General features: G+C 34.9%; 6 protein-coding genes across 8 annotated transcripts; 3 read left to right on the top strand and 3 right to left on the bottom strand.

Annotated features, from left to right (window-relative positions):
- The first annotated feature begins 3,652 nt into the window (after positions 1–3,652).
- On the top strand, positions 3,653–4,933 carry LOC9309238 (transcription repressor OFP13). The gene has a single exon (XM_002871070.2). The coding sequence runs from the start codon at positions 3,982–3,984 to the stop codon at positions 4,750–4,752; it is 771 nt and encodes a 256-aa protein (XP_002871116.1). The 5' UTR covers positions 3,653–3,981; the 3' UTR covers positions 4,753–4,933.
- Positions 4,934–6,303: 1,370 nt separating this feature from the next.
- Positions 6,304–8,142, bottom strand: LOC9307187. The gene is made up of 7 exons (XM_021020381.1): positions 7,989–8,142; positions 7,758–7,854; positions 7,239–7,322; positions 7,108–7,147; positions 6,943–7,011; positions 6,749–6,858; positions 6,304–6,645 (listed from the first exon to the last, which is right to left on the bottom strand). The coding sequence occupies exons 1-7, from the start codon at positions 8,017–8,019 to the stop codon at positions 6,507–6,509; spliced, it is 570 nt and encodes a 189-aa protein (XP_020876040.1). The 5' UTR covers positions 8,020–8,142; the 3' UTR covers positions 6,304–6,506.
- A 1,914-nt stretch (positions 8,143–10,056) lies between these two features.
- On the top strand, positions 10,057–12,770 carry LOC9309239 (basic leucine zipper 2). Its single transcript, XM_021020356.1, has 5 exons — positions 10,057–10,464; positions 10,907–11,464; positions 11,836–11,911; positions 12,137–12,263; positions 12,359–12,770. The coding sequence occupies exons 2-5, from the start codon at positions 10,941–10,943 to the stop codon at positions 12,541–12,543; spliced, it is 912 nt and encodes a 303-aa protein (XP_020876015.1). The 5' UTR covers positions 10,057–10,464; positions 10,907–10,940; the 3' UTR covers positions 12,544–12,770.
- Positions 12,771–12,889: 119 nt separating this feature from the next.
- LOC9307188 (protein transport Sec1b) lies at positions 12,890–14,263 on the top strand. Of its 2 annotated transcripts, none has more exons than XM_021020400.1 (3): positions 12,890–13,355; positions 13,776–13,872; positions 13,991–14,263. In XM_021020400.1, exons 1-3 carry the CDS (start codon positions 13,309–13,311, stop codon positions 14,138–14,140), a joined length of 294 nt encoding a protein of 97 aa, XP_020876059.1. In that variant the 5' UTR covers positions 12,890–13,308; the 3' UTR covers positions 14,141–14,263. The 2 variants fall into 2 exon arrangements, with proteins under 2 accessions (XP_020876059.1, XP_020876058.1); XM_021020399.1 differs by lacking the exon at positions 12,890–13,355 and adding an exon at positions 13,565–13,691.
- A 3,055-nt stretch (positions 14,264–17,318) lies between these two features.
- On the bottom strand, positions 17,319–19,230 carry LOC9307189 (charged multivesicular body protein 5). 2 transcript variants are annotated; one of them, XM_021020373.1, is made up of 7 exons: positions 19,045–19,230; positions 18,727–18,878; positions 18,565–18,658; positions 18,387–18,458; positions 18,246–18,306; positions 17,960–18,114; positions 17,319–17,624 (listed from the first exon to the last, which is right to left on the bottom strand). In XM_021020373.1, exons 1-7 carry the CDS (start codon positions 19,111–19,113, stop codon positions 17,571–17,573), a joined length of 657 nt encoding a protein of 218 aa, XP_020876032.1. In that variant the 5' UTR covers positions 19,114–19,230; the 3' UTR covers positions 17,319–17,570. The 2 variants fall into 2 exon arrangements, with proteins under 2 accessions (XP_020876032.1, XP_002873171.1); XM_002873125.2 differs by having other exon boundaries at positions 18,195–18,306; positions 19,045–19,165.
- Positions 19,231–19,702: 472 nt separating this feature from the next.
- On the bottom strand, positions 19,703–22,826 carry LOC9309240. Its single transcript, XM_021020272.1, has 4 exons — positions 22,194–22,826; positions 21,862–22,017; positions 21,085–21,771; positions 19,703–21,002 (listed from the first exon to the last, which is right to left on the bottom strand). The coding sequence occupies exons 1-4, from the start codon at positions 22,560–22,562 to the stop codon at positions 19,890–19,892; spliced, it is 2,325 nt and encodes a 774-aa protein (XP_020875931.1). The 5' UTR covers positions 22,563–22,826; the 3' UTR covers positions 19,703–19,889.
- Positions 22,827–23,887: the final 1,061 nt, after the last annotated feature.

The raw sequence follows: 23,887 nt of genomic DNA on the forward strand, positions 1-23,887 counted from the left end.
TATAAATTATAATATAAATAAATATGTTATAAGGAGATACAATTTACAAAATATTTTTATACTAACTTTAAAAATTAAATCATCTCGCGGTACACCGCGGGTTAAAATCTAGTAGTTTAGTATGTCTCTATGATTAGTGCCAAATGGTACAAACTCCGACATACGTATCACTCGGTCGTACGAACACAATATTCGTATCTCTTATGTAGGTTTTATGTTACCACAGTGCTGAGATTTGTTAAGCAGCCAAACTAAAATCACAAAACCAAATAAGTTACATCAAGGTACGTAATAACTTGTTACTTTGGATCATTGTTGTTTAATATGCAATTAGACAAATTATCGTTGGAAACCTTGGATTCACTCTACAAAAACATGGATATTCCAGTGAACCGAGATAATTATGTCCAAAGTTTAGTGAGTATGGACAGCTTGGGTCCATTCTACGAACAAGTGAGTAGCTTAGACCCTACCCGAATAGCTTTAGGTCACTTACTATGTGTTGAAAGATAAATAAAGATCAATACAATCTCATGTTCCAAGCTTGGAAAAGGTAGCATTTCTTTCCTGAACACTTCGGACACTTCCACGAAGCAAAAGTGCATTAATCTTTAGTTCTACTAGCTAGTAGGGGATGCAAATAAATACTGAAGATAAACAAAATGTAAACAAATACTCAGCACAATATTGACCATTTATCAAATCTACGTACTTATGAGTTAGTAAATATCAACATCAAAAATATTTGAGGTAAATTTCTTAAAATGCTTTATTTAGTGATGGATAAAAAACAAAGATAGATAGTTTAAATCACCGTGGAAGTTGTTGAGAAGTTACTTCTAAGACTTCTTCAACTGTGCTTGGCATTTATTATATTTTACACTGTTAAATATCAAGTAAGATATTATAAAGTAGAATAATTATACTAAAGTCGGTCTTTAGCAAACGGATAAAGAGGCATGTCCAAGATCGATGTTCATGTGTTTTTTTTTTCCTTTTCGATTTTCTGCATTTCGTTGAATTATTAAAACTGTGAACATTTTCATAAATCAAGTAAAAGTATTCAAATTAATTTTTATCAACTGTATTATATGGAGCAAATTTAAAATTACAATATGGCAAAAATGTCGTATTTGAACATAAAATTAAAAGTCTTATACAAAAAGATGTAGGAACACTGTAGACTGTAGAGTATTCCAAATACTGCATGTTATAAAACTTTATTTTTAGACATCTTCATTTGAAACACGTTACAAGTTGAATAGTCTATCATGAACACTGTAGAGTATTCAAAATACTGTCCAAAACGTAAATTATAATCTAATGTAATTAAAATAAGAGAGGAATATACTGTACTTTTGTAAATTTTGGACCCCTAAAGATCTAGTAATATATAGATGGAAATCCACAGTTAATATATGCGTGATTCAACGGTGCCCTCTTTAATTCCTCACATGAGTTTTGCACTCAATCTTTCTCTCTCTTTTTTCTTCTTCTTCTTCTTTTTTTTTTTGTCTGAATAATTCATTAAATAGAACCAAAAAAGAAATACAAAGTTGGGATACATGGTGAAATACTATCGCCGGCGGGACTCTAACCCCCGGAAAACTAAGCCGGCGGGATTTTAACCCCCAGAAACTAAGCCCCAAACAACGGAGAAACAAACATAAAACTAAAACAAATCTAAAAAAGCTTAGAAATTTTACACAGAAAAACAATAATTTTTTACCCGAACAATCCGAGATCGCAAAAACTATCAGGTTGACAACAAAAGAACAGACCGCAACCTAAAAAGCTTTCGATCAACTTGCCTCACTTGATGATTAAGAGTCTTCATAAGATAAACCTTGGGATTCCAAGAGAAGCGGAACGGTGAAACCTCAGCCCAACAAGCAGAGACCGTTGAAATCGCAGTGGCCGGAGATGTCAAGTAAACGACTTGAACCGGTAAGAGGAACCCAAACCTGGGCGGATCTCGCCCTAGATCCGATCGTTGGAGCTGTGTGAGGAAACCCAAAAAATTGGGTCGCCCAAACCGATTCACCACCTCACAGACAGTGAGTGGTTTAGAGCCATCGCGGTTTGGGCCATGGAGGGTCATGTAGAAAAAGAATTGAAACCTGCAACAAAAACAAACCAAGCAAACCCTAGATCTGAAAGGAGAAAAAGAAGGAAATGAAAATTCGCATCCAAATCCGAGATCTTTCCACACACGAAACCATAGCTAGCTAAAAAAACAAAAGCTCAAAAGCCGAACCGACGCTGTGACCGTGGTGGCTCACACGCGCCGGTCGAAAACGAAGACCTAGTGCGGCGGCAAGAAAAAAGAAGAGAGAAGGGAGAGCAATTAAAAGGAAAGAGAAGAGAGAGGACGGTTTTCTCTTCCTTCTATTTTCCCATTTTTTTCTTCTTCTTCTATTTTCCCATTTTTATCCCTAAAAAGTTGATCCAATATCTTACGCAAATTAAGGCAAAACAGGAAATTTTTGCAAAAGACGAAATAATGAAGGTGTTGGTAAATAAAGTTAAAAATGTACGAAAATAATGATGCATTTATTTCACAACAATGGGTTTCAACATCAGATTGCTTCTGTTTAAATCTTTTACTACTTTCAGTTTTATATCTCTCTGAAACTCTAGAATATTGATTGATTCCTCAAGGACACTGTCTCAGAAATCAGAATCTCTCCCTTACATTCTTGTTCAACCTTGATGGATCATGTTTTTTTACTATAGTGAAAAATCGTCCAAGAAATTCATCGTTTTAAGAACGTGACATGCATTTTAAGATTTGTATACATGTTTAACTTATGTATGAATTATAATAACCAAATACTACCTTTTACATGAGTTTTGAATATTTAAATAAATTAGTTCAGATGTAAAACCGTATTAAGGTCGTAAATAGAGAGTAATTAAAAATGAGAAGAAGATTTGACAAGACGAGCCAATGGACAAGAATGTAGTACCGTCAATCAACCTTTATAAGTATATAAAATTACTATATGCTATTGGGATTTGTTTTCTGCAACATTTTCTTGTAAGCAATCGTTTTTAATGCTTTGTGTTCTGCACAGTGCTTTGTCATTGGCTCGGGACTAACATTTTTTTTTTTTTTTTTGTAGTAGTAATATTTTATTCTTTTTTTAAAAATATAATTAGTATTAAACTTTTCTTGTCTTCAACCAAATTGAATGCTACTGCTGTGTCTTACTATAACTTTAGTATATGACTTGTTCAGAAAAAAAGAGCCATTATATCGTGTTTGCATGAAATTTTTGTTAGTTCAAACTCACCTCTCCAACAACCCATCACCCATGTAGCTAAATAATATGTAAATTACATGCGGATAAGTGAAGGTTGGCATTTCAAAAATACTACAATAAATTTTACATTTATAAAAATGGTTCATTCATTCTATATGTTGTTCAATGAATAAACGAGAAAGATCACAAGGATAATTTAATTGTGCAAACACGTATAATCACATTTCTGATTATTGATTTTTAAATTTGATAGCGGAAGTGTGTGAATTATCTACGATTATTTTTTGATGATTTTAAATTATTTGAGAAAATATAAAATTGAAAATTTATTGGTCAATTATTTAGATGGAATAGTGTAAAAAAGCCAAGATTAAATTTGGATGGTAGCAAATAATATATTGGAAATTACTATTGAAATCCCGGTTGAACAGAAAACGAATCCAAAAAGTTAACCACAAAACAAAACAAACTATCAACTTCAATCATCGTAATTTTAGTCGCGACTTTAGACTAAGCAAATTTTAGCTGTTGATAACAACAACATAACCTTAAAATAATTAACCAGAAAAAAAAAAACTAACAAGAAATGTTTTTTAAAAAAATCCCAAAATTAAATACACACATGACCTGACCCACCAGCTCTCTCCTATATCACATTCCCTCCAACTCCTTCCTCTTCCATTAATTGCAAAAAAAAGAAGAAGATTTGGTTTCAATGGGGAAGAAGAAGATGAAGCTCTCTTCTCTGTTCAAAGGCGGAGCCGGAGGATTACTAGCGGTTCCTCTCTGTTACAATGCCAAAACTCTCTCCTTCCGTGTCGGCGACGACATGATCAAGACGGTGAACTCTGTTTTCTTCGACCACAACCACAACAATGGAGGAGATTTGTTGGAAGCGGAAACGCCTGAGTCATGGTTTACGAACTCGTCCGAGACAGCGAGTCACTCAACCGAGTCGGATCAAGACCTTGACGCTGAATCGTTGGAGATGGTGGTTCGTGGAGTTGTTAGATCGGAGCGGTTGTTCTTCGATCCAGGAGTTACGAGTTCGATTTTGGAAGAGATTGATGATAAATCGAAATCGAAATCGAAGGAGACGGTTGTGGTGGGAGAAGATCGGGGTACGCCGATTGAGGAGATTAGCGTCGCGGTGGCGATGGAATCGGAGGATCCGTACGGAGATTTCCGGCGATCGATGGAGGAGATGGTGATGAGTCACGGTGAGTTGGCTAAAGATTGGGAGAGCTTGGAATCGATGCTCGCTTGGTACTTGAGGATGAATGGGAGGAAGAGTCACGGCGTAATCGTGAGTGCTTTTGTTGATCTTCTCTCTGGGCTCTCTGATTCCGGCGCCGGAATAACGTCGGCTTCGGTATCGGATTCAGCTCGTTATTCAACCGCCGTTTCGTCTTTGCCGTCGTCGCCGGTATATTCGTTATCTCAAGGTCAGAGGGAGATTGAAGAGGAAGAGAGACGGAGCTGTTAGAAATAAAGCTTAAGATTCGGTTTTAATTTTTAATCTCGGTTTATTTAGATTAATTAACCTTTTTGGATTTTGTAAAAAGTAATTAGTGGTTAGAGGAAAAAAAAAACATTAAATATATATTAAAAAAATATTTTTAGAGCCATTATTGTTGATTTATGTATAAGAGTGCCTTTTGTCATAACTCGAAAGTAACACTATTTTTTTCCCGAAAATTCATGAAACTCAGCGAAGTTTATGCTAACAGATTCAGAGAGTTTTGTATAACAGCCAGCCCCCTTAAGAAAAGGAAATACAGTTCATAAGAAGAAAATTTGTAAGCTTTTTATTTAAGATCTTTATTCTGACTTCTTTTTTAGATTTTAAAAGGACATCCACACTACAATTTAAATCACAATTGGAGCTTATAACAATTTTTTCTTTCAAATATGCTTTGATATATGGATGGTTACACAAGGACTAGACTACTACACTAACATAAACTAGTTTGACTCATTATATAGTATGGTCTGATAACTCGTGTATTAACTAAGAAATTTTAATTATATGGTTTTAACATGTCATCTACATTTGAGTTGACACTTAAAAGCACCATCACGTAAGATATATAGGCATTTAGCAAATCACTTTTGTTATATCCATGCTGGAGTTATAATCTTGAAAATAAGCGTATTAGAAATACTCATAGTGTACTGATGTATAAATGTAATTGTCATGACTTATGAGATTCAACTTTTAAAATACAAAACAGGATAGTGTATTTACGAGGGTGCATTAAAAGAGAATGTTGGTCTATAGTAACGTTTGAATTGAAATGTAACAAAAGAGATTTGTAATTTGTATTTTGTGTTGTGAAGTGAATGGAGTAACATACTAACATTAGATGAGCAATGGTGGTGTGGTCAGTGGTCACACACACACACACAGACCCTGTGAATCCCAACATCATAGACCTACTCACTTCTCTCTTACCCCTTTTCATTTATTGCTCTACATTTAATTTTGGGACCAACCTAGACGACGACGTTTAATTTTTTTTTGTTTTTATTTTCCTTTCTTTTCACTATTTTAGAGCTATGCATGTTCTTCTTCCTCCTCATTTTCAAAAAAATTGCTTTTTCTATAGGAAACACATATACATAGGCCTGGTCCTCAATAATTTGGATAGTATACAATTTGGAGTTTCTCAAGAGTACAGAAAACTATAATCAAATATTTGTATTAAAAAAAACACACAACTGTCAAAACAAAATAAAATGTAGCGTCCAACAGCTACTTTTACAGAACTTTTTTTTCTTTTCTTTTTCTACGGTACTTACAAAATCACTGTCATTTTTTCTTCTAAGAGTATAACAGGGGCCCAAATACAGTACATGTACAAAATCTAACATCTAAATACATTACGTCAAGAACGAGACCAAAAAGTAAATGGATACTTAAATTTGACAGTGAAGGCCCATTTGAGGAAGGTTCTTCGATCCGGTCCCACGTCGGTTTATTTTGATTTAGGAAAATTCAAACCAAAAAGCTAACCAAAATAAGTATGGTTCAAGATGGGTTCAACTACAAGAGAACTTTTCATTCAAAATTCGTTATTGACCGTACCAGACTAAAATCCAACTGAAGATTAACATATTACAGATTTTTAAACTAAATTCGAAACCAAACGGATTTAAGGAGTTCCTCAAATTCAAGTACTGTTTTGAGAAATCTAGACACTAGAATATGCTGTGTGTTTTGTTGCGTATTTCCTTTGTTCATTGTGAGTCAGGATCTTTACCAAAACCCATCATGGCATGAGTCGCTAGCATCAAGCCTCTTCGACCCATCTCCATTACCCGCCCGACCAACGGGAAGCTAACCGTGTCTCTGTTTCTCAGAGGTTTCTTGTCCCACCTTATACACATTATTCACCAATAAGTCAGAGGCAACAAAATCATCCAAAGAAAACTGTGAAAATTAGCGGTTTTGAGAAAGGGATGATGCAGGTTATTATTACCAGTCTTCGTGTCGGACAATCTTCCCGTTCTCGACATAGAGTTTAATGAGAGAGATCATATCTATGTTCCTTCCCATGATCTTGTAGTGTTGTTTGTTGTCAATTAGTATCTGTTTTTCCACAAGTTGTTTATGTCATATTTAGATACTAAAAAGGAACCACAAGATCATGTTATAGTAAACGAGGATTCTAACCTCTTTCTTCCCAGGCGAGATTTCACTTTCTTGAATATGATATTCAACTATTTTCGACTCACTAAACACCTATAAGAAAACATGATGTGAGATTGAGTCTTTGCAAGTAGTTCCATCATCATAGTAGTTAACAATGAAGTGAGGGAACAAGAGCTTGACATAAACCTTAGCGAGTGAATAAAATGCTGATTTGATTTGCTTCACTCTGAAAAGCCAAGGGTCAAATATCGAAATTTCACAAGTGAGGTAATCTCAGCAATTGTAAGAAAGAATATATAGTAGGAAGATTGACATACCCCTGAGCATGCGTCAAAGGGTCTTCAAACGAAGCATTTGGTGCATACATGTCAAAGTCGCTGGCTTTTGCACAAGACCCGTACCTAAAACAATACCACAAACTCAAATTATACTGTGCTCATGTGCGAGATGGACAAGAAACTTCTGATCTGCCATTTATAGATTATAAACCTTGGGATGCAAGGAACAACTAGGAGTAAGTAAAGCACTCAATAGACACTAATTGCATCTCTTTTGGTAGACAATTACAATCACTGAGGATGGATTCACCATAATCTAGGTTAGCCAAATAACCAAAACCAAATCGAAAGAAACCGAAATGAACAAAACATATCCCAAAAAACTGAAACAGATTGAATCTAAACCTATTTGTCCTTGAATTCATAGATTTTGTTACAGATAAAGCTGTCTCTAAACCGAACCTAAATGGAACAGAACAAACCGAGTGGATAATCAATAAGGTCAAACTACTAAATTTCACAAAGAACCTCAATGAAAAATCAAACAAAATGGCTCACAAGTTGAGAAGATGAGGCATGATTTTATCAGCAAATCGCTGATTCGATTTCAATTCACAAGCTCCTTTGCCTTCGCATTCCCGCGACGGATCCATCGCTGCTTCGTAACAGAAACCATCAATCATCACCAGAAAATCGAAGAAGAAGATGAAGAGACTCATCCAGAAACCATCAATAATCAGATCGTAAAAGAAAACGGAGAAGTAGATTCACTGGTTTCATCGAACGAACCTGGACTCGGGTTCTGGTGTTGTTTCTCCATGGATGTTGCAGATAGAAAGAGACGATCGGGATTCGAGAGATGAAACTGGAATCGAAATTGAAGCGAAGGAAGGAAGGAGACTGATATTTGCTAATACAGAGATGAAAATGGATCGTGGTGGATTAGCTTCCACGTAGCACAATCATCTCCATAGGTGCTTTGTTTTTTTGACCGTTGATTACTCCAACGGGGAAAATGTGTCCCTTTTTTTTTTTTTTTGTCTCTTGTCCCTTTTAATTATTATTCCCTTTATATATAAAATGGTAATCCACAAATAATTGATGGTTTTATGCTAAATGATCGTGTATGATTCAAACAATTGTCTATCATTTATTTTGAAGTCTTACAAATGAATTGTAAAATCGATATGATACTATCTTTCTTTATTCTTAACCAAAACATGAGCAAAATGGTTCATTTGCTATTACAATGTCAAATGTGTTATTTTCCTCTGTCATGTCTCTCTCAAGCTTTCTCTATAGAATTTTAGTTAATCCTATCTTTGTTAATTGTTATAACCATTCATATTAAGATGAATGTGAAACTTTCTAGATTTGAAGCAAAGATCAGGAATAATTTGGATTTCATATCTAGAAAAAGTTTACGTTAACTATATAGTCTATAGGTGACTTCTTTTTCCCCATCATTACTTTTCTCAAGCTTCTTTAGCTTAATTTTTTTTTGTTTGACATGTCATTACAAGATTTTCTTGCTTTTTAAATCCTCACCATAATTAATACAAAATGAGAACACAAAAAATCTCCACTTTGCGTAAATGAAACAAGTACTCGATATTATTATAATAGTACTAAAAAGTTTCCTGAACAGGAGAACAGCTGTCTTTTTGTTTTTAGTTTTGGTTTTGATCACAGCTGTTATACATTGGTCAAGTCTATTTGTTAAACTTAAACCTTTGACCCAATATTGAAAAATGCAAAAAGAGGACCTTTGATTAATTTAAAAGATACATGCTTCGTCACTTTGTTTATCAATACACAAATGACAAAACGTTACGTTTTCTTTTTTTGGCTCATTTTGTGAACCGGTGGATGAATTTGAGAAGAGTCACTCTACAATCTACATTTACAATGTATATCCAGAAATAAATTGGATTCTCAATTATGGTATATTGGTATGGTATGCAAATTAAATTCATGCTTATTTTTGGTATCCACTTTTTTTTTTTTTGGGGAGTAGCGAGTCTTTTGCTTGTTTGATTTGTTTGTTCACAAAGGAACTTGAGTAATTTATTTTTGAGCCATAAATATTCTGACTAATCCGTTTGACATTCATTAAGAATAATAACAAATGATCCACACATTCGCAACAAAACACCAAGTTGAGATCGACTACAACACCTGAATGGCTGAGCTTATACGATTTTTTGTTTGTACTTCAATGTGTTAAGAAGTAACTAAAGATTCTATTAAATACGAATATTTTATCAATGAGATATTAGAAAATATCGAATATGATACACATCTAACATATGGTAAGCGAACTTAGTTAGTCAATTACTAATTACTCCATCTGTTCCTAAAAATTTGATATTTTAAAGTTTACACATATATTAAGAAACAATCATGACTTAATCATTTAATAATTTTTTTTATTAAATATTTTTAATAATGAATGAACCAATAGTAATCTAAAATATTTAATTATTTGTAATCATTACGCCTTGAAATCTACGATTTGTTAATATCAATTAATAAAAAATAAAATAAAAAGCTAGAAAATTAATCTTTGTGAAACAAACATAAAACACTAAAACATAAAACTTTCAAGAACGGAGAGAGTACTATTCAACCATATTGATTGCACTAACCATATGATAATAGAGAAACTACAATTATCATATAAATAACACCACTTCCACCAATACAACTCACTTTTTAAGACTCTTTAATTCTTCCCGAACGTTCTAGAGTCTAGACTAATGAAAGTAAATGCTAAAAATCAGATGAAATATCGTAATCAATGTGAAAAACACACAAAAAAACAAAAATCGATAATTATATATTGTATTTAAAAAAGGTACGGATGGAGATTGGTCAGGTCACTGAAGAAGCCTTGTTGCTTGACCCAAAAATTAAAAATAAAAAAAGGGGCCCAAAAGAGGCGTCCGTACGCCTCCTTCTCCAGCCAATTGTGGTTTTTTTTGATATTTGTTGCCCTTTCTTTCTTTCTTCCCCAATTCAATTCTGCGTTATACATTTATACGCAGCTGCGTGTGAGAGAGAGAGAGAGAGAGAGATAAAGCAAACAGAATAAATTCTTCTCCTTTTTTTTTTTTTTTTTGTTTTGGCAAGTTGCAAACTAGTGAAAGAGAAAGAGAAGGATGGACTAATTTCCTTGGCGTTTTAGCTCTCTTTTTTATCCCGCATTGTTCCTCTCTGTCACTCTCTATCTTCGCCGGAGATACCTGTTTTTCTATCCCCGGAGGTAAATAAGAAATTCCCCTTGATGATTCACAAGTTATTATTACTTGGGGTCTGTTTGATTTTCAGGGTTCTCTTTCTGTTTAATGTTTCTGCTGAAATTTCCAGGTTTATTTTTCTGATTCATTGCCGTTTTCTAAATCTTGTAGTGGGTTTTGGGTAACTGTTTCATTGATTCGATGTTGTTTCTTCTTCTCGTTACGATTTTTGTTTTTCTTTCACTCTTTTGTCTTGTGGGGTTAGTACAAGAATGGCTGTCGGATTTCACTATTTTTTTTTACTAAATAAATTCGTTTTTTTTTTCTGGGATTGAGGTTTCTGTTTGATAGCTGATAAAAATCGAAGCTTACAAAGCTGTAAAATTGGATTCACTGAAAGTGTTTTCATTGCTTAGAGCTATAGCTTTACTATTCTCTAATAAAGGTTATGAATTGTTGATTTTCTAGGAAATTCTGTGGAGCAACTCTCATAGTTTGAATCATGTCAAGGCCTGCTCAGCTTCCTCCTCGTTGCCCCATCCCAAAGAAACTCTCTTTGAGTCCGGTTGCAGATACATTCTACTCTTCTTCCTCTCCCATTGAATCATACATTGGTCAATACAAGTCTTCTACTCAAGATTCCAGGCTCGAGGATCAACCTGCTTGGCTTGATGAGTTGCTCTGTGAGAAAACAGATGGGTTGCTCACTGGAGGAGGTCCTTTGCGCCGCTCAGCTAGCGACTCAGTTGTGCTTTTGGGAGACATCTCTGCTCATTTTTCTGGTTTTAATCAAAGTGAAGATGAAGAAAGTTTGAGTTCTGAAGCTTGTGGGGACTTAGAGTCAGCTTGTGTATATGGTCCCAACTCGCCAAGAGCAAAGAATAACTCTAGCTTCTCTAACAACCCTATTGCTTCTGCCTTTTCGGATTATGGTTCTCAGAACTTGGATGATACGGTGAAAGGGATCAACTGTACACCTGTTGCTGAAAATGCCTGTGGTTCAATGGGAATACCAAATGCCAAAAGGTGAGAGAACATTAATCTTCTTAAGATATTATTATCTAACATCATTACTTTATTGTGTAGAAATTGATAAGCTTTGGTCCCTTTTACGAGTAGTATTCTTTATCGCCTAATGTTGCTAATATTAATTCGGCTGCATCAAGTCTAGTCCCTAAGCTCTTATGTGGTACCTCTGTATCTAGTTCTAGATCAAGATACATCGGTTTCTGGTTTGTCAGTGAAAAGGAACAAAGGAATAGGAACTTCCATATCTCTTGTTTACACTTGGAATTTGTAGTTAATGATGGGGTTTGTCATGACTACTAATACTTGTACATTATCTTGTTCTTTCATATGTTGATTCGTTCTTGATTTCTCTATCGTTACTCTGCCAGGAACCCGGGACAGCGTTCAAGAGTTCGTAAGCTCCAGTACATTGCTGAACTTGAGAGGACGGTAGGCATGTTGCAGGTAGAGATTCCATTCAAGCTTGTGCGCTTTTGTTAAAACCCAATGGGGTCTGGTCTCCATTGTATTGGTTGATTTGTCTGTGGAACCTACAGTTATATGTACAAAATACAATGCTGTATGTTAGATCTCTGTGGTTGGATGATCTAGTTATTGGTGTTATTTCCTATTATACAAACACCTAGCTCATTGTATCTGGTAGTAACCAAAAGCAATCTCGTTTTGCAGACTGTAGAAGAGGATTTATCAGTGAGAGTGGCTTCACTTCTTCAGACACGAGCAACACTGTCCCTGGAGAATAGCCAGTTGAAGCAGCAGATGGCGATACTAAAGCAGGACAAGCTCATAAGAGAAGGTAAATAAAAACATGACATAAACCACACATTCAAGGAGTATGAATTACAGCTTGAGATCGATCCACTGATTCTTGTATCGAAATATTCTCTGTAGGTGAGTATCAGTTACTGAAGAAGGAAGCTCAGAGATTGAAATCTGGATTGGGATACTTAGGGAGCAATAACAACAATAACAGGCTGGTGAGGTCATATTCTGCTGGTTCAAATGTAGCTCCGAGGACAGCTTCGTCCCACTTGGACTGGAATTTGCTAGATCTGACCAAACTCAATCTCAACTAAAGTCTAAAGACAAAACCCTCCATAAGAATAAGTAGCTTTAGTAATTCAGGAGTTAACAATTCTATTATGTTCGAAAAAAAGAACAAATCTCACGTGTAACAAACCGCCGTCGTTTCGTGTTTTTTTTTTTTTTTGTTTCCGTAAAATATGAAAATGTTATTTTGACGATGTAACGCACCTTGGACACGTGTCAGTAAGCAGCAGTATCAGATTCCCTCGACTCTAAATCTCACGCTTGAAAAACAAAAAAAGAACTATTTTTATAACAATTCACTATATTTTTGTTAATAAATTTTACATGCAAGTGTTGGGACTTGGGAGTCCTAACTCGATATACTTAAGCATCTCCAAAGGTAGGTTCTCTCAATTTTTTTGATGAGTTCTCTTCTATAATTTGATTAAAAATAATTCTAAAGTGGTTAAACAAGAGAGAATCGCCTCTCTTAAGAGGGTTTTGAGATTGTGAGAGAGACGGACACGTGTCGCTGATTGATTGGAGGAATCATTTTAACAAAAGCAAAAAAAAAACTCATTTTTTTTGTTATTTCTCTCTCTCGACCAAATCTTCCAAACACGACTTTCTCTCTCTGTCTCTCTCGCGAATGCGATTCCAAGGAAGTGATGAACAACCGTCGGATTTCGTGATTTTCCGATGAATCGACGCCGATTTTGTGGTATGTGAGACTTACCAGCCGTCGGAATCATGAGTTGGATAGACGGTTAAGACCATCGGCGAATGGAGTCAAATCGAATCGTAGATTGGCGATGGAGAAGAAGGATTCGTTGAAGGATGGTCCAACTTCTTGTTCCAGGTATGAATCTAGCCCCTTTCCCCTGTGTATCATGACTTAATTCGTTTTATTTTGTGGTTCTTGATCCAAATTAGGGTTTTGATTTGTAAGTTAGGGTTTTTTGTTTTTAGCGACAAAATGGTGTTTAATAATCAATTTGGAGGCTTTGTGTTTGAAAATTTTCCATAATTGTTGACGAATTTGTCATAGATAGTTAGATTTAGGGTTCATAGTTTCGGGGAAAAAAATTATAGTTTGGTTTTGTCATTTGAATGGAATTGGAGGTGAAAGATTGCATGAAAAGATGACAAACTTCGTGTCGAAGAACAAAGCTGCGCAATTGAAACACAGTTCAAAGTAGTTACCAGTTTTGTCTTAATTTCATGTTTCAAGTGATCCACTAGAACTTTGCTGATTAATTTTTTTATTTCTTGTATGCAGAGACTTTGGTGACCTTTCATCAAAAGACTTGCAGAAGATGGTTCACACTTTGCCTCAGTACAGTGAGCAAATTGACAAGCTTTCTCTACATGTAGAGGTCAGTTTTAAGCTTCTAAAATAAACCATGGAAGAAAGTTTGATAAATTATTCCTATTGTGCAAGTTGATTAGTTTGACGTGATAATGTTAATAAAGTAAGTATTGATTTCACTGCAGATTGCTAGAACAATTAACAAAACTATCATGGAACAAGGTCTAAGAGATCTCGGGCAGCTCGAGCAGGACCTCACTGCAGATGTGTGTATGACTCATGTAGTTTTGTATTTTATGTGTAGACACCACGAGACTATGAATTTGTATTTGTGATTGTGAACCACATAAATTGCTATATATTATTTGTTCTCTTATTTGTGATTGTGAACCAACATTGCTATATATTACAAGACAATGCTTATTATTTCACCACCGAACAATTGTTCTTCTTATTGTTGTTCTTCTTCTTCTATTATTACAACAAAACCACAAAACACTTGCATTCTTCTTATTATTGTTCTTCTTATATTATTACAACACAAACAACATTTGAGTATGAAAATTTTCTTGCATATCTTTTTAAAAATGTTTGAAATAATGTATGTTTAATATTTTTATGAATTGTAATAGTTATTAAGTTTTATGAAATAATATTTCTAATAATTTTTTTTTTCTTAAGAAAACCTCACTAGAGAACCTACCATTGGAGTATGAAAAATTAAAAAAAAATTCAAAAGTTCTCATCTCAAATTTTCAACAAATTTATAATTAAAAAATTGAGAGAACTTCATGGAGACAACTCCCCATTGGAGTTGCTCTTAGTGAAGGTCAAAGCTCCTAAGAGACCTGTGTTCAAACTCGTGGATCAGACGCTGAGCTATAGAGTATGGTTTGTACTGAGGAAGAAAAACAGAGGAGGGGAGCGAGTTGACTTGGGTCAACTCTCAGAATCTGATGCAGCGAGTTAGAAGTCCAATCTCTGTAAACTAACTGAGCCAATGAAGGGAAACGTTTCATTCTGTTTCAAGAGTTTGTGTTAGCTTTAATGGTAGGTTTATTAGGTTCTGTAAACCTCGTGTTGGTTACTACCAGATACAATGTTCTAGGTGTTTGTATAATGTTTTACTTGTGTGCATATAACACCAATAACTAGAATACTAGATCATCCAACCACAGAGATCTAACATACAGCATTGTGTTTTGTATATATATGTAGGATCCACAGACAAAACATGAATGGACTTGATGCAGCCGAATGAAACATGAATGCAACATTAGCCGATAAAGAATACTACTCTATAAGGGACCAAAGCTTATCAATTTCTATACAAATAAGCGAAAATACATAATTAAGCGAAAATGCATAGTTCATAGGAAATCTCTTGCCAGACGAGAAAAGGGTGAATCCTTTTCACTTATGATTAATGTCAGGTACTAACCTTATCGCAGCTTTCCTCCTGGGAAAATGACATTTCGACTAACATTCTAGTACAGGTTCAGTATATAAATAATCAATCCAGATTCTAAAGAACATTCAAAAACAATCTAAATGGCTATCCCTACTAAACCTGATTTCCCCAAGTCCTCTGACGACACTCACTCTCCCCTCTTCATATTCTTGGCTCTCTTTGCGTTTTATGTAACTACCAAGGCCGGCCTAAGGCTAAAGCCTGTAAAGCATGGGCTTTAGGCATCAAATGTCTATAAAAGAATTTAGGGGCATCATTTTACAAACATTTATTGTGGTACAGTCGTTAATACCTCCACTCTCTCATCAAAGTTGCTGAGTTTGAGTCCTTTTAGTGTACTATGTTTATAAATTTTGTTTTAATTATATATAACTATGGACCAAAAATTTTGTTTGCTTTAGGCAGCAATTTAACTTGGGCCGGGCCTGGTAACTACTATAAAAATATATAATTTTTCTTTTTGTCATAATTTTTCTTGCTTATATTTTGCTTTCTTTTTTCTTATATAAATTTTTATTTTTATCATATTTTTTCTTGCTTTTCCTTATAATTTGCTTATTTACTGTTACCAATGATTAAGAAAATGGTTTAAGAGCACCTAGTACCAATATGAAAAAACAACTATTAGACGGATTAAACGTCTAGTAAACGGGTTTAGACGCCCCAAATTTTCTCCAAAAAAAAAGACTCGATTAAATCGGACAAAAATTTGCTTATTTCGTATTTATCGATTTTCTTAAAATATTTTCTTATACGGACAAAGTTGTGCAAAAACATTTTCTTATACTAGGTGTTATTTAAACTATGTGCAAATATTATATTTTATTTATAGAAATATTCAAAAAAAATTTGTAGTTTAATACAAAAATATACTAGGTCACACAACTTTACACGTATATATATATATATATATATATATATATATAGCTATATCTCACACACATAATAACATACTAGGCCAAATTGGTAAGTTGAATGCTGGAGGCCGAGACTGGCTCAACTCGGGGTTTTGTTTCGTTCCGGCGTTCAAGACAGTAGCAAACAGCTGCTCCAACGAAAATGAGAAAAAAGATAGCGGCATGAAAATGAAAATGGGAGAGTGAGAGTCAGGATTTGGGGAAATCTGGTTTTGTAGCGTTGGTCATTTTGAATGTTTGATTGTTCTTTAGACAATGCATTTTCGCTTAATTATTTATATACAGAAGTTTCACATTCTTAATGAAAAAGTTGTAGAATGTTAGTTCGACACACTGTCATTTTCCCAAGAGAAAAATTAGAAACGTACTATTACTTTTTGTTTCGACCTTGATAAGGTAATACATATGTTAGTATGTTAAATTGGATGTTGACATTAAAAAAAGGCATAATTTTACTAAGACTAAAGATATACTTTTATAGCAATAAATATTTTTTTGTAACTTAAGCTTTGAATGGTTACTAGTTTTAAGTGATTTTTTGGTTTTTTAATTTTCACCATTCAATATTTTAAAAAATTAGATTCCCTAAAATTTAGGATAACTAGTTTTTGAGTGGTTTCTCCAAGTTTCAAAGAAAAACTAAAAACCATAATTTTGAGGTTTTTTGTAGAAAATCTTCCTTATTCGACGAGATTATGTTTGATTTTTTTTTTTTATGTTTTTTTTTATATTTATAGCAAAAAAACCAAATACTAAAAATTTTAAAACCAAAATCTAAAAACCAGAAACCACTTAAAAACTTGTAAACATTGAAGGCCTAAATATCAAATACAATTATGCCTTTTATACTCCAATAACCAATTTTCGGACCTTTTATCCTTCATAGATAATTAAAAAATGGTAAAAGATACAGTGTATCTGTTACACACCATGTTAGATTTTATATTACCTTTTTTTTTTTTTTTTTTTTGTTGATGAAAAGATGGAATGTTATGGCTTAAAAGATGGAAAGAAAGATATATTGTTCTCATATGGTGGACCTGGAGGAAATTCTTGTGGGATCTAATAATATTACTAAAATGTATGCATTTGAGTATTATAATAAATAATTTGGACTTCTCAACAAACTCAAAAACTTCACTTCTCACTAACATATCTTACACAGGCGATGCTGTAGACATGTGTAGATACCCGATTAGATTTCCTTATAAAATAATCCAATACAGGCCAAATCTGAGGATTCAAAGGTTAATGAAACTGCTATGCAAAAAACGTATTACATCTGTTATAAGGATATAAAAGCATACTAGTAGTTTTCACGAATAGAAGTCGCTGGAGATGAATGTTTATGCACACAAAGAGGTGTGTAAATGGGATTTAGCCCCGAAGTGATGCACGTGGTACCGCTGGTAATCCCCATTCATCCTCAGCCTGTTCATCATTACACCATCATAAATATCTCATCAGACATACATAAAAAGTTCGAAGTACAGAGTATAATATTCGGTAGTTACCGAGTAAGAAAAATATGCAAAAAGCCATCATCACTCATTTAGTAATCAAGCAAAATGTGGGAATAAAGACTAGACCAGCCTCGTAACTAAAGATAAGTTTGTCATAGGAGGGCATTTGTTTTTAGAGGTTTATCATCTGAATTCTCAAACTTTGCTAACTTACTTACCTCTAAAGCTCATAAATGAATTCAACATGTCTTTTATGTGGTAGAACAAATAAAACAAAAGAGAAATAAATTAGTGGAAACTCACCTGAGCTCGTCCGGGTGGAGCTCCTGTATGCCCCATTGGTGCTGGAGGCAAGTTCAGTTCATCATTAAGATCCGGTTCCTTATCGGGTTGGAGATAGGAAGGCACTCCGTCTGCTTCAGTCTCGTTTTCCATGTCAGCTTCAAGAGCATCAAGCTCTGAATGCACAAACCCATTAAAAAGTGTAAGAGGAAACACAGGGAAATATACTAGTCCTAAAGACAGAGCAAGAATTAACCGCCCAAGAGGTCATCTTCATCAATGTCATCAGGAACATTATAGCTCCTACCCAGTGTCTCATGAATTTCAGAACTCTCATCCATTAAGTCCATCATATCATCTTGCAAATTCTGGGTTATACAAGTTGATCAAAACATTATCTACAAGAGAAGCTTGAATAGGAAGAACCAAGGTAGTCAGTCTGACATACATCTATATCTTGAATCTTGACGGTTTTCATCATTCCTTTCAACTCCTTGTTAGCAGATTTTAGCGCAGTCATCTGCACATTCATTCATGTACATGAAGAATCATATGATTCATATATAAAAAAACACATCAAAATTTCTAGGAAGAAGATAAGAAACAAACTTATTATGGGTACATACAGTTTGTTGAGCATCTTTGAGGCTTTCAGCAGCAAATGAAACTTGATCAAGGTTAAAAGTCTGATTATAGAGCATGTCACGTTGTCCTTCGTACCTAAGCAAAAGTGGTAAGAGTTGGTATTAAACCCATATGATCCAATGTCCATTGAAAGAAAGTCTCACATCTTCTTTTGCTTGAGAACTCTGATAGCACGAGCTTTGATAGCTTCTTGAGCAGGACCAGGTCTAGTCCTTTTGATCTGATCTTTGTATTTGCAGAGCTCAGCATCAAGCCTCTTAACTTTATCTTCCACTGAATCTCCTCTTTTATTGATCTGAGAACACCAAAAGCTAGAATCAATCAATCAATCAAAGTTCATCATCTATGATCAATCTCACCCATCTAAACTCCAAACACAGAAAACAACGGCTCTCGAAGAACCCTATACCAATCCTTCTCTACAATGAAACTGAAAGAAACGAGAGAGAAAGAGGAGGAACCCGATCAGAGGCATCCTGAATAGAAGGTGGAGGCTCTTTGTTATTCTTCGCACCAAAGATTCTCTTCATCTTTCTCCTTCAAACGCTATAATCAGATGATGATGCTAAGCTACAGACACAAGCCGAAGAAGAAGAAGAAGTCGATTAAACTTTTTTCGAAAAAAAGAGATCTATTTGCATGAGAAGTATGCTTATCACGCCAGATAAAACCCATTCTTTGACCTCGGTCTATATGTCTATGAAAAGGAAGTTAAATACTTATTTCTCCACGAAATGGAAGTTCAATAGCTTAATCTCCCCGAATCTGAAAGTTCGAGATCTGTCCCACTCTGTCCCTCTCTTCCTACAAAATTACCCTTTTTGTAAAATTTTCAAAACTCGGCCCATTATCATGTGAATTATATGGCTAGGTTTTAATTACTATATACATTCCTATAATATAATACATCATCTATTTTTCACATGACCTTTGATAACTTTTCAATGACAGACAAGGAACATTGTAGCTGTGATACCAGCTACAAATAAATATAAATTTGTATTGAATGATTATTTTATATAAATTAAAATTTATAATTTTATTTAGATGGATGTCTAGGTAGATTTATGGCTTTGGAGCCAATATCTTTTGAAAAATACAATTACCGATTTTATTAAATACTTATAATAACTCTGGTAAATTTCCTAAATACAAATTATTGGTGTCTAGGAGAGGAGGAAAAGTCTCTCTCCACAGAAGAAGACATTATGAGCATCAAATTAGCCAGAAAAACAGCAAGACGGTTATCATGTTATAAACATCAAAATTCACACAAAGGGAAACTCCTTTTCTCTATACAATTCTCTTAAACTTTTACCCCCAAAAGCTCAGCCATTTCGCAACCAAACCCACCACTATTGCTGAATTGGCTCGCCAATGACCAAGCCACTGTCACAGACACTGCAGCTTCAGACACAGTTTCTTTGGTTGCACAGGATTCAAGCAGATTGGCTTGGTGGTCATCAAGGTGTTTTGTGTAGTGAAGCTCTATTTGAAGACGGTGATGCAAAGACGAAACTAGTCCTTTCTTCATATCAGCTTTAACTTGCTGTATCGGAATCGCGGCCAGAAAGCTCTTTATATACTCTCTACATGATTCTTTACCTCTACACACTACTACTTCTTGTTCATCTGACTCTTTTGATCTTTCCGGTTGCTCAGACTTGGTCTTACCACCTTGTTTCTGGTTTCCCATGTCGGCTTTGTTGTCTTTGACGACAGATGGTAATCTTTGGATCTCTGCATCTTTGTCAAATTTCAAGACATACGCTTGGTTGCAACACTCATAGAGCCTCTCTCCAAGCGTGTCTATGATGTAATAAGCATCATGGTTCACGAGGAGTACGAAGAAATGGTCATTCCAGCTTACAATGTAGATCACAGGTTCACATGCCGACTCTTCTGGTTCTTGCTTCATGATCTCTTCCCAGATACTGTCAAAGGACATTACACCTTTGAGAAAATCTAGACTAGCGTCTTCTTCCTCTGATTTCTCTGGATGGAAAAACCCGATGAATGATTTCTCAGGGACTACACAGATGGGTCTGACTTTTGCCTGGAGAACCGTCTCGAGATCGAAATGTTTGTCTGGAAACCGTTCCCGGTATTCCTCGTTTTCGCACATATTTCTCCATTCGGATGATCCTTCTCTGATAAGACTGTCAAACTCTGACCTTGTTGGGATTATGTCTCGGTTGGATCCTAACCAATGTGCCATCACTGCAACTAGGGCTGTGCAGGCGCTTTCTCCAGCAGCTCTCTCGCTTCTCTGATCAATTGATGCGAGAAATACTCGAGCCGTGAGTTTCATCAGCCCATCACGGCTTATAATTTCTTTGGTTTCCCAACTACCAACAACGAAATCATCATCTCCAAACTGGGATAATGGTTTCATGATTGCATCATCAGACCTATACCACTGCAAGAGAATCAACCAAGAGTTAAAAAACAATATATTATGAAAACCGAGAACTATAAATAAACGTAGTCGATGTACTTACATCAGAGTTAGACTCATCGGATGAACTTAGTTGTCTGCGGTCAAAATCGATATCATCACCTCCTTCTTCAAGACAATCCTTTTTAAGAAGAGGTTCGCCTTTCTGTTTAGGAGATCTAAAACTGAGTTTTCTCTTCTTCCAAGATAACATTCTCTTCTTAGACATTTGTCCTTTAGCCTGCTCCAAGCTTACTACATCATTTGAAACCTCATCACCGTAATGTCCGGTCTCTGTTAATGGACTGCGGTGGCTGTAATATATCAAATCCTCGTATTCGGGGTTTGTATCAGTATGAAATGAGCCTCTAGCCCAATTAGCAGATCGAAGTGTTTTGTAATTAACTGGATCAGCTAAGCTACTTTCATTCTCTTTGTTCTCTTCTAATTCATCCGCAGCATCACCTTCATCTAGAGAATCAGTATCAAAAGGATAAGTAGAGTCAGAATCAAGATTTCTCTCCGGACTTTTGCCTTCACTTCCGCTTCCGCTGCTTCCATCTTTCTCAGTCTCCTTTTCCGATGCCTGAGTATTAGACATGCAACTGTTGAAGGTTTTCATCTTTCTCAGGCCTACTTTAACAACAGACTCAGCTTTCTCAGCCTCTGCGGAAAGAGGAGACCATAGAACAGGAAGAGCAGATCTCTGTCTTTCAGGCAATGATTCTTTAGGAGAAAACTGAAGTGATATCTGCAACACGAAACAGATATTACAAATGGTTAGAGAAATGAAACAATGATAAACACAGAGAACTATCTTATAAGGAAACAACTAACGCACATGAAGACATGGACTTCGAACAGATGATGAGCCACAATTCGTCAGAGGCACTTTGACTTGAACATCATCTTCTTTCATCAATGAAAAGTGTTCTGCAATGTTCAGTGATGCCTTTCCAAAGCTACGAACTTTCTCCTTCGATCCTTGATTCAGTCCCTATATAACAAAACCCATACACAAAATCTAAATATATGTTCCAAAAAATCCCTAATTTTACATTGGAGCTAAACTACAGAGGACCTAAGCAAAGATACAAGCTTTATACGGACCCTAATCATTCAGACATCAAAGTCAACGATTTCAAAGAAGATGAGAGAGGGAGAGAGACTAACACTCAAGACGGTTAAAGAAACGATCCATGGAAGAAACGATCCTTCCTTGTAAACAGAGAATTCGCAAACCCTCTTGAACTCTTCGTTCCATTCAACGACGCCATCGCCGCGAAATCCACCTTCTTCGGTGAAATTCCGTACGACGGAGCGTTTGAGAGTAACCGATTTAGGTCCTTTCCACTTGATCTCAACAACAGGTCTCTTCCTTATAGTCCCTCCTCGCTGACTCTGATCAGTACTATCATCGCCATCACAATCGGAATCCAACAAACCATCCATCTTGTGAACAACGACGATCACGTCGAATTTGACGGCGAAGAGCGGAGGCCACGGTGGCCAACGCATGATCTGTTTCATTTTGACCACCATACAATTCACAAGTGGCTAACAAAGCCTAAAGATTTGGGATAAGGACGAATCTTAGAGAAAAGGGTATTGGAGTAATCGAGATTTGCGGAGGAAAGAATCGGATTTTAAGAGATGGGCATGGAGGATTTGGTGGACGCGGTGTGATTCAGACGCAAAATATTTGAAATTTGAAGAAAGAAAGTGAGAAAAGAGAGAGAAGAGTAGAGAGAAGGAGAATCTCTGGGTTTGGTTTCTTTAAGAGTCAACCCTTATAGAGAGAGAATGAGAAAGCCGGTAATATAGAATTGTTGATTAAAATAATTAAATAATACAATTAATATTTTAAGATTATGTTTGACAAATTGTTTTTATTATTTATTTAATAATACTACAGAAAAATGAATTTTGAGAGCAGGTGAAACAGAGGATGTAGCATACGTCTTTGTATGCTATAAAGTCTTATTTGGTTATTTAGTTTTTAATTACATATGATATCGTTTTATATAATTCCTATTCTTGAGAAATATAATTAACTCAAAACCAAAATTAGCTGATTTCTTGTGTGATGAGTCGATGACCTTCTTTTTTGGTATCTATGTGAAAACTACAATTTTCAAGTAGTTTACTTTTATTAATTGTCTTTATTATTGTTGAGATTTATAAGATTATCCGGTTTAATATATCGTATTTTGAGGAATAAGTCAATATTTATGGCATTTATGGATAAACACAATAATTTTTATAACCAGTAAAAACGGCCATTTATTTTTTGAGTAAAGTTGGATTTTTATGGCTGAATTTATTACTAGTTTGTTTTTCTTTTCTATTATAAAGTCAAAAGTAATAATTATATTATCTTTTTTTTTTTTTTGTGGGCAAAACTTTTGTCAGCTATCTTATCAATACGTTTTGACTAGATTTTCAAATAATTTTGTTTCCACAATGTTCTTTAAATTGCAGCCAGTAGCAAGGATTCATATCTATAATAGAGTCTAGAGGCTCTTTAAATCTTGATCACAAACTCACAAGTATGACTTTAATATGCATCTCGCACTAATTGTCTATACAAATAATTTCGACCAATCTTCTGTCATATGAAATTGTTCTGTACTAAGTGCGGCTCAAATAGGGGCGAATCGTACGACGGCCAAGGGTCCAATCCCGTGCTCAAATAATTAAGGGGCCCATTTTAATTTTTCTTTTTTATAAAAGTATTAAAATTTTAAATTACAACATAAAAATAAAATTTAAAAGGGCCTATAAATTTTTTTATTATTGTTTTTAGTTTTAATAATTAACTTTTTAATAAAAATATCATACAATTTTTTTATATAACACAAAGAACA

Source organism: Arabidopsis lyrata (assembly GCF_000004255.2).
Source record: "Arabidopsis lyrata subsp. lyrata unplaced genomic scaffold ARALYscaffold_6, whole genome shotgun sequence".
Lineage (NCBI taxonomy): Eukaryota > Viridiplantae > Streptophyta > Magnoliopsida > Brassicales > Brassicaceae > Arabidopsis > Arabidopsis lyrata.

What these genes read in the sequence shown, in the direction of transcription:
- LOC9307188 (XM_021020399.1), top strand. Translation starts at nt 13,639, where the DNA reads ATGACAAACTTCGTGTCGAAGAACAAAGCTGCGCAATTGAAACACAGT. An exon ending in CAATTGAAACACAGTTCAAA is followed by an intron (nt 13,692 to 13,775) that starts GTAGTTACCAGT and finishes TCTTGTATGCAG; the next exon opens with AGACTTTGGTGACCTTTCAT. An exon ending in AGCTTTCTCTACATGTAGAG is followed by an intron (nt 13,873 to 13,990) that starts GTCAGTTTTAAG and finishes ATTTCACTGCAG; the next exon opens with ATTGCTAGAACAATTAACAA.
- LOC9307187 (XM_021020381.1), bottom strand. Translation starts at nt 8,019, where the DNA reads ATGGAGAAACAACACCAGAACCCGAGTCCAG. An exon ending in CATTTTATTCACTCGCTAAG is followed by an intron (nt 7,012 to 7,107) that starts GTTTATGTCAAG and finishes GTTTTCTTATAG; the next exon opens with GTGTTTAGTGAGTCGAAAAT. An exon ending in ATTGTCCGACACGAAGACTG is followed by an intron (nt 6,646 to 6,748) that starts GTAATAATAACC and finishes AATGTGTATAAG; the next exon opens with GTGGGACAAGAAACCTCTGA.
- LOC9307189 (XM_002873125.2), bottom strand. Translation starts at nt 19,113, where the DNA reads ATGAAGAGAATCTTTGGTGCGAAGAATAACAAAGAGCCTCCACCTTCT. An exon ending in TCAAGATTCAAGATATAGAT is followed by an intron (nt 18,307 to 18,386) that starts GTATGTCAGACT and finishes TGTATAACCCAG; the next exon opens with AATTTGCAAGATGATATGAT. An exon ending in TGAAGATGACCTCTTGGGCG is followed by an intron (nt 18,115 to 18,194) that starts GTTAATTCTTGC and finishes TTGTGCATTCAG; the next exon opens with AGCTTGATGCTCTTGAAGCT.
- LOC9309238 (XM_002871070.2), top strand. Translation starts at nt 3,982, where the DNA reads ATGGGGAAGAAGAAGATGAAGCTCTCTTCTCTGTTCAAAGGCGGAGCC.
- LOC9309239 (XM_021020356.1), top strand. Translation starts at nt 10,941, where the DNA reads ATGTCAAGGCCTGCTCAGCTTCCTCCTCGTTGCCCCATCCCAAAGAAA. An exon ending in GGACGGTAGGCATGTTGCAG is followed by an intron (nt 11,912 to 12,136) that starts GTAGAGATTCCA and finishes CTCGTTTTGCAG; the next exon opens with ACTGTAGAAGAGGATTTATC. An exon ending in GGACAAGCTCATAAGAGAAG is followed by an intron (nt 12,264 to 12,358) that starts GTAAATAAAAAC and finishes TATTCTCTGTAG; the next exon opens with GTGAGTATCAGTTACTGAAG.
- LOC9309240 (XM_021020272.1), bottom strand. Translation starts at nt 22,562, where the DNA reads ATGGTGGTCAAAATGAAACAGATCATGCGTTGGCCACCGTGGCCTCCG. An exon ending in TTTCTTTAACCGTCTTGAGT is followed by an intron (nt 22,018 to 22,193) that starts GTTAGTCTCTCT and finishes TTTGTTATATAG; the next exon opens with GGACTGAATCAAGGATCGAA. An exon ending in TTCGAAGTCCATGTCTTCAT is followed by an intron (nt 21,772 to 21,861) that starts GTGCGTTAGTTG and finishes TTCGTGTTGCAG; the next exon opens with ATATCACTTCAGTTTTCTCC.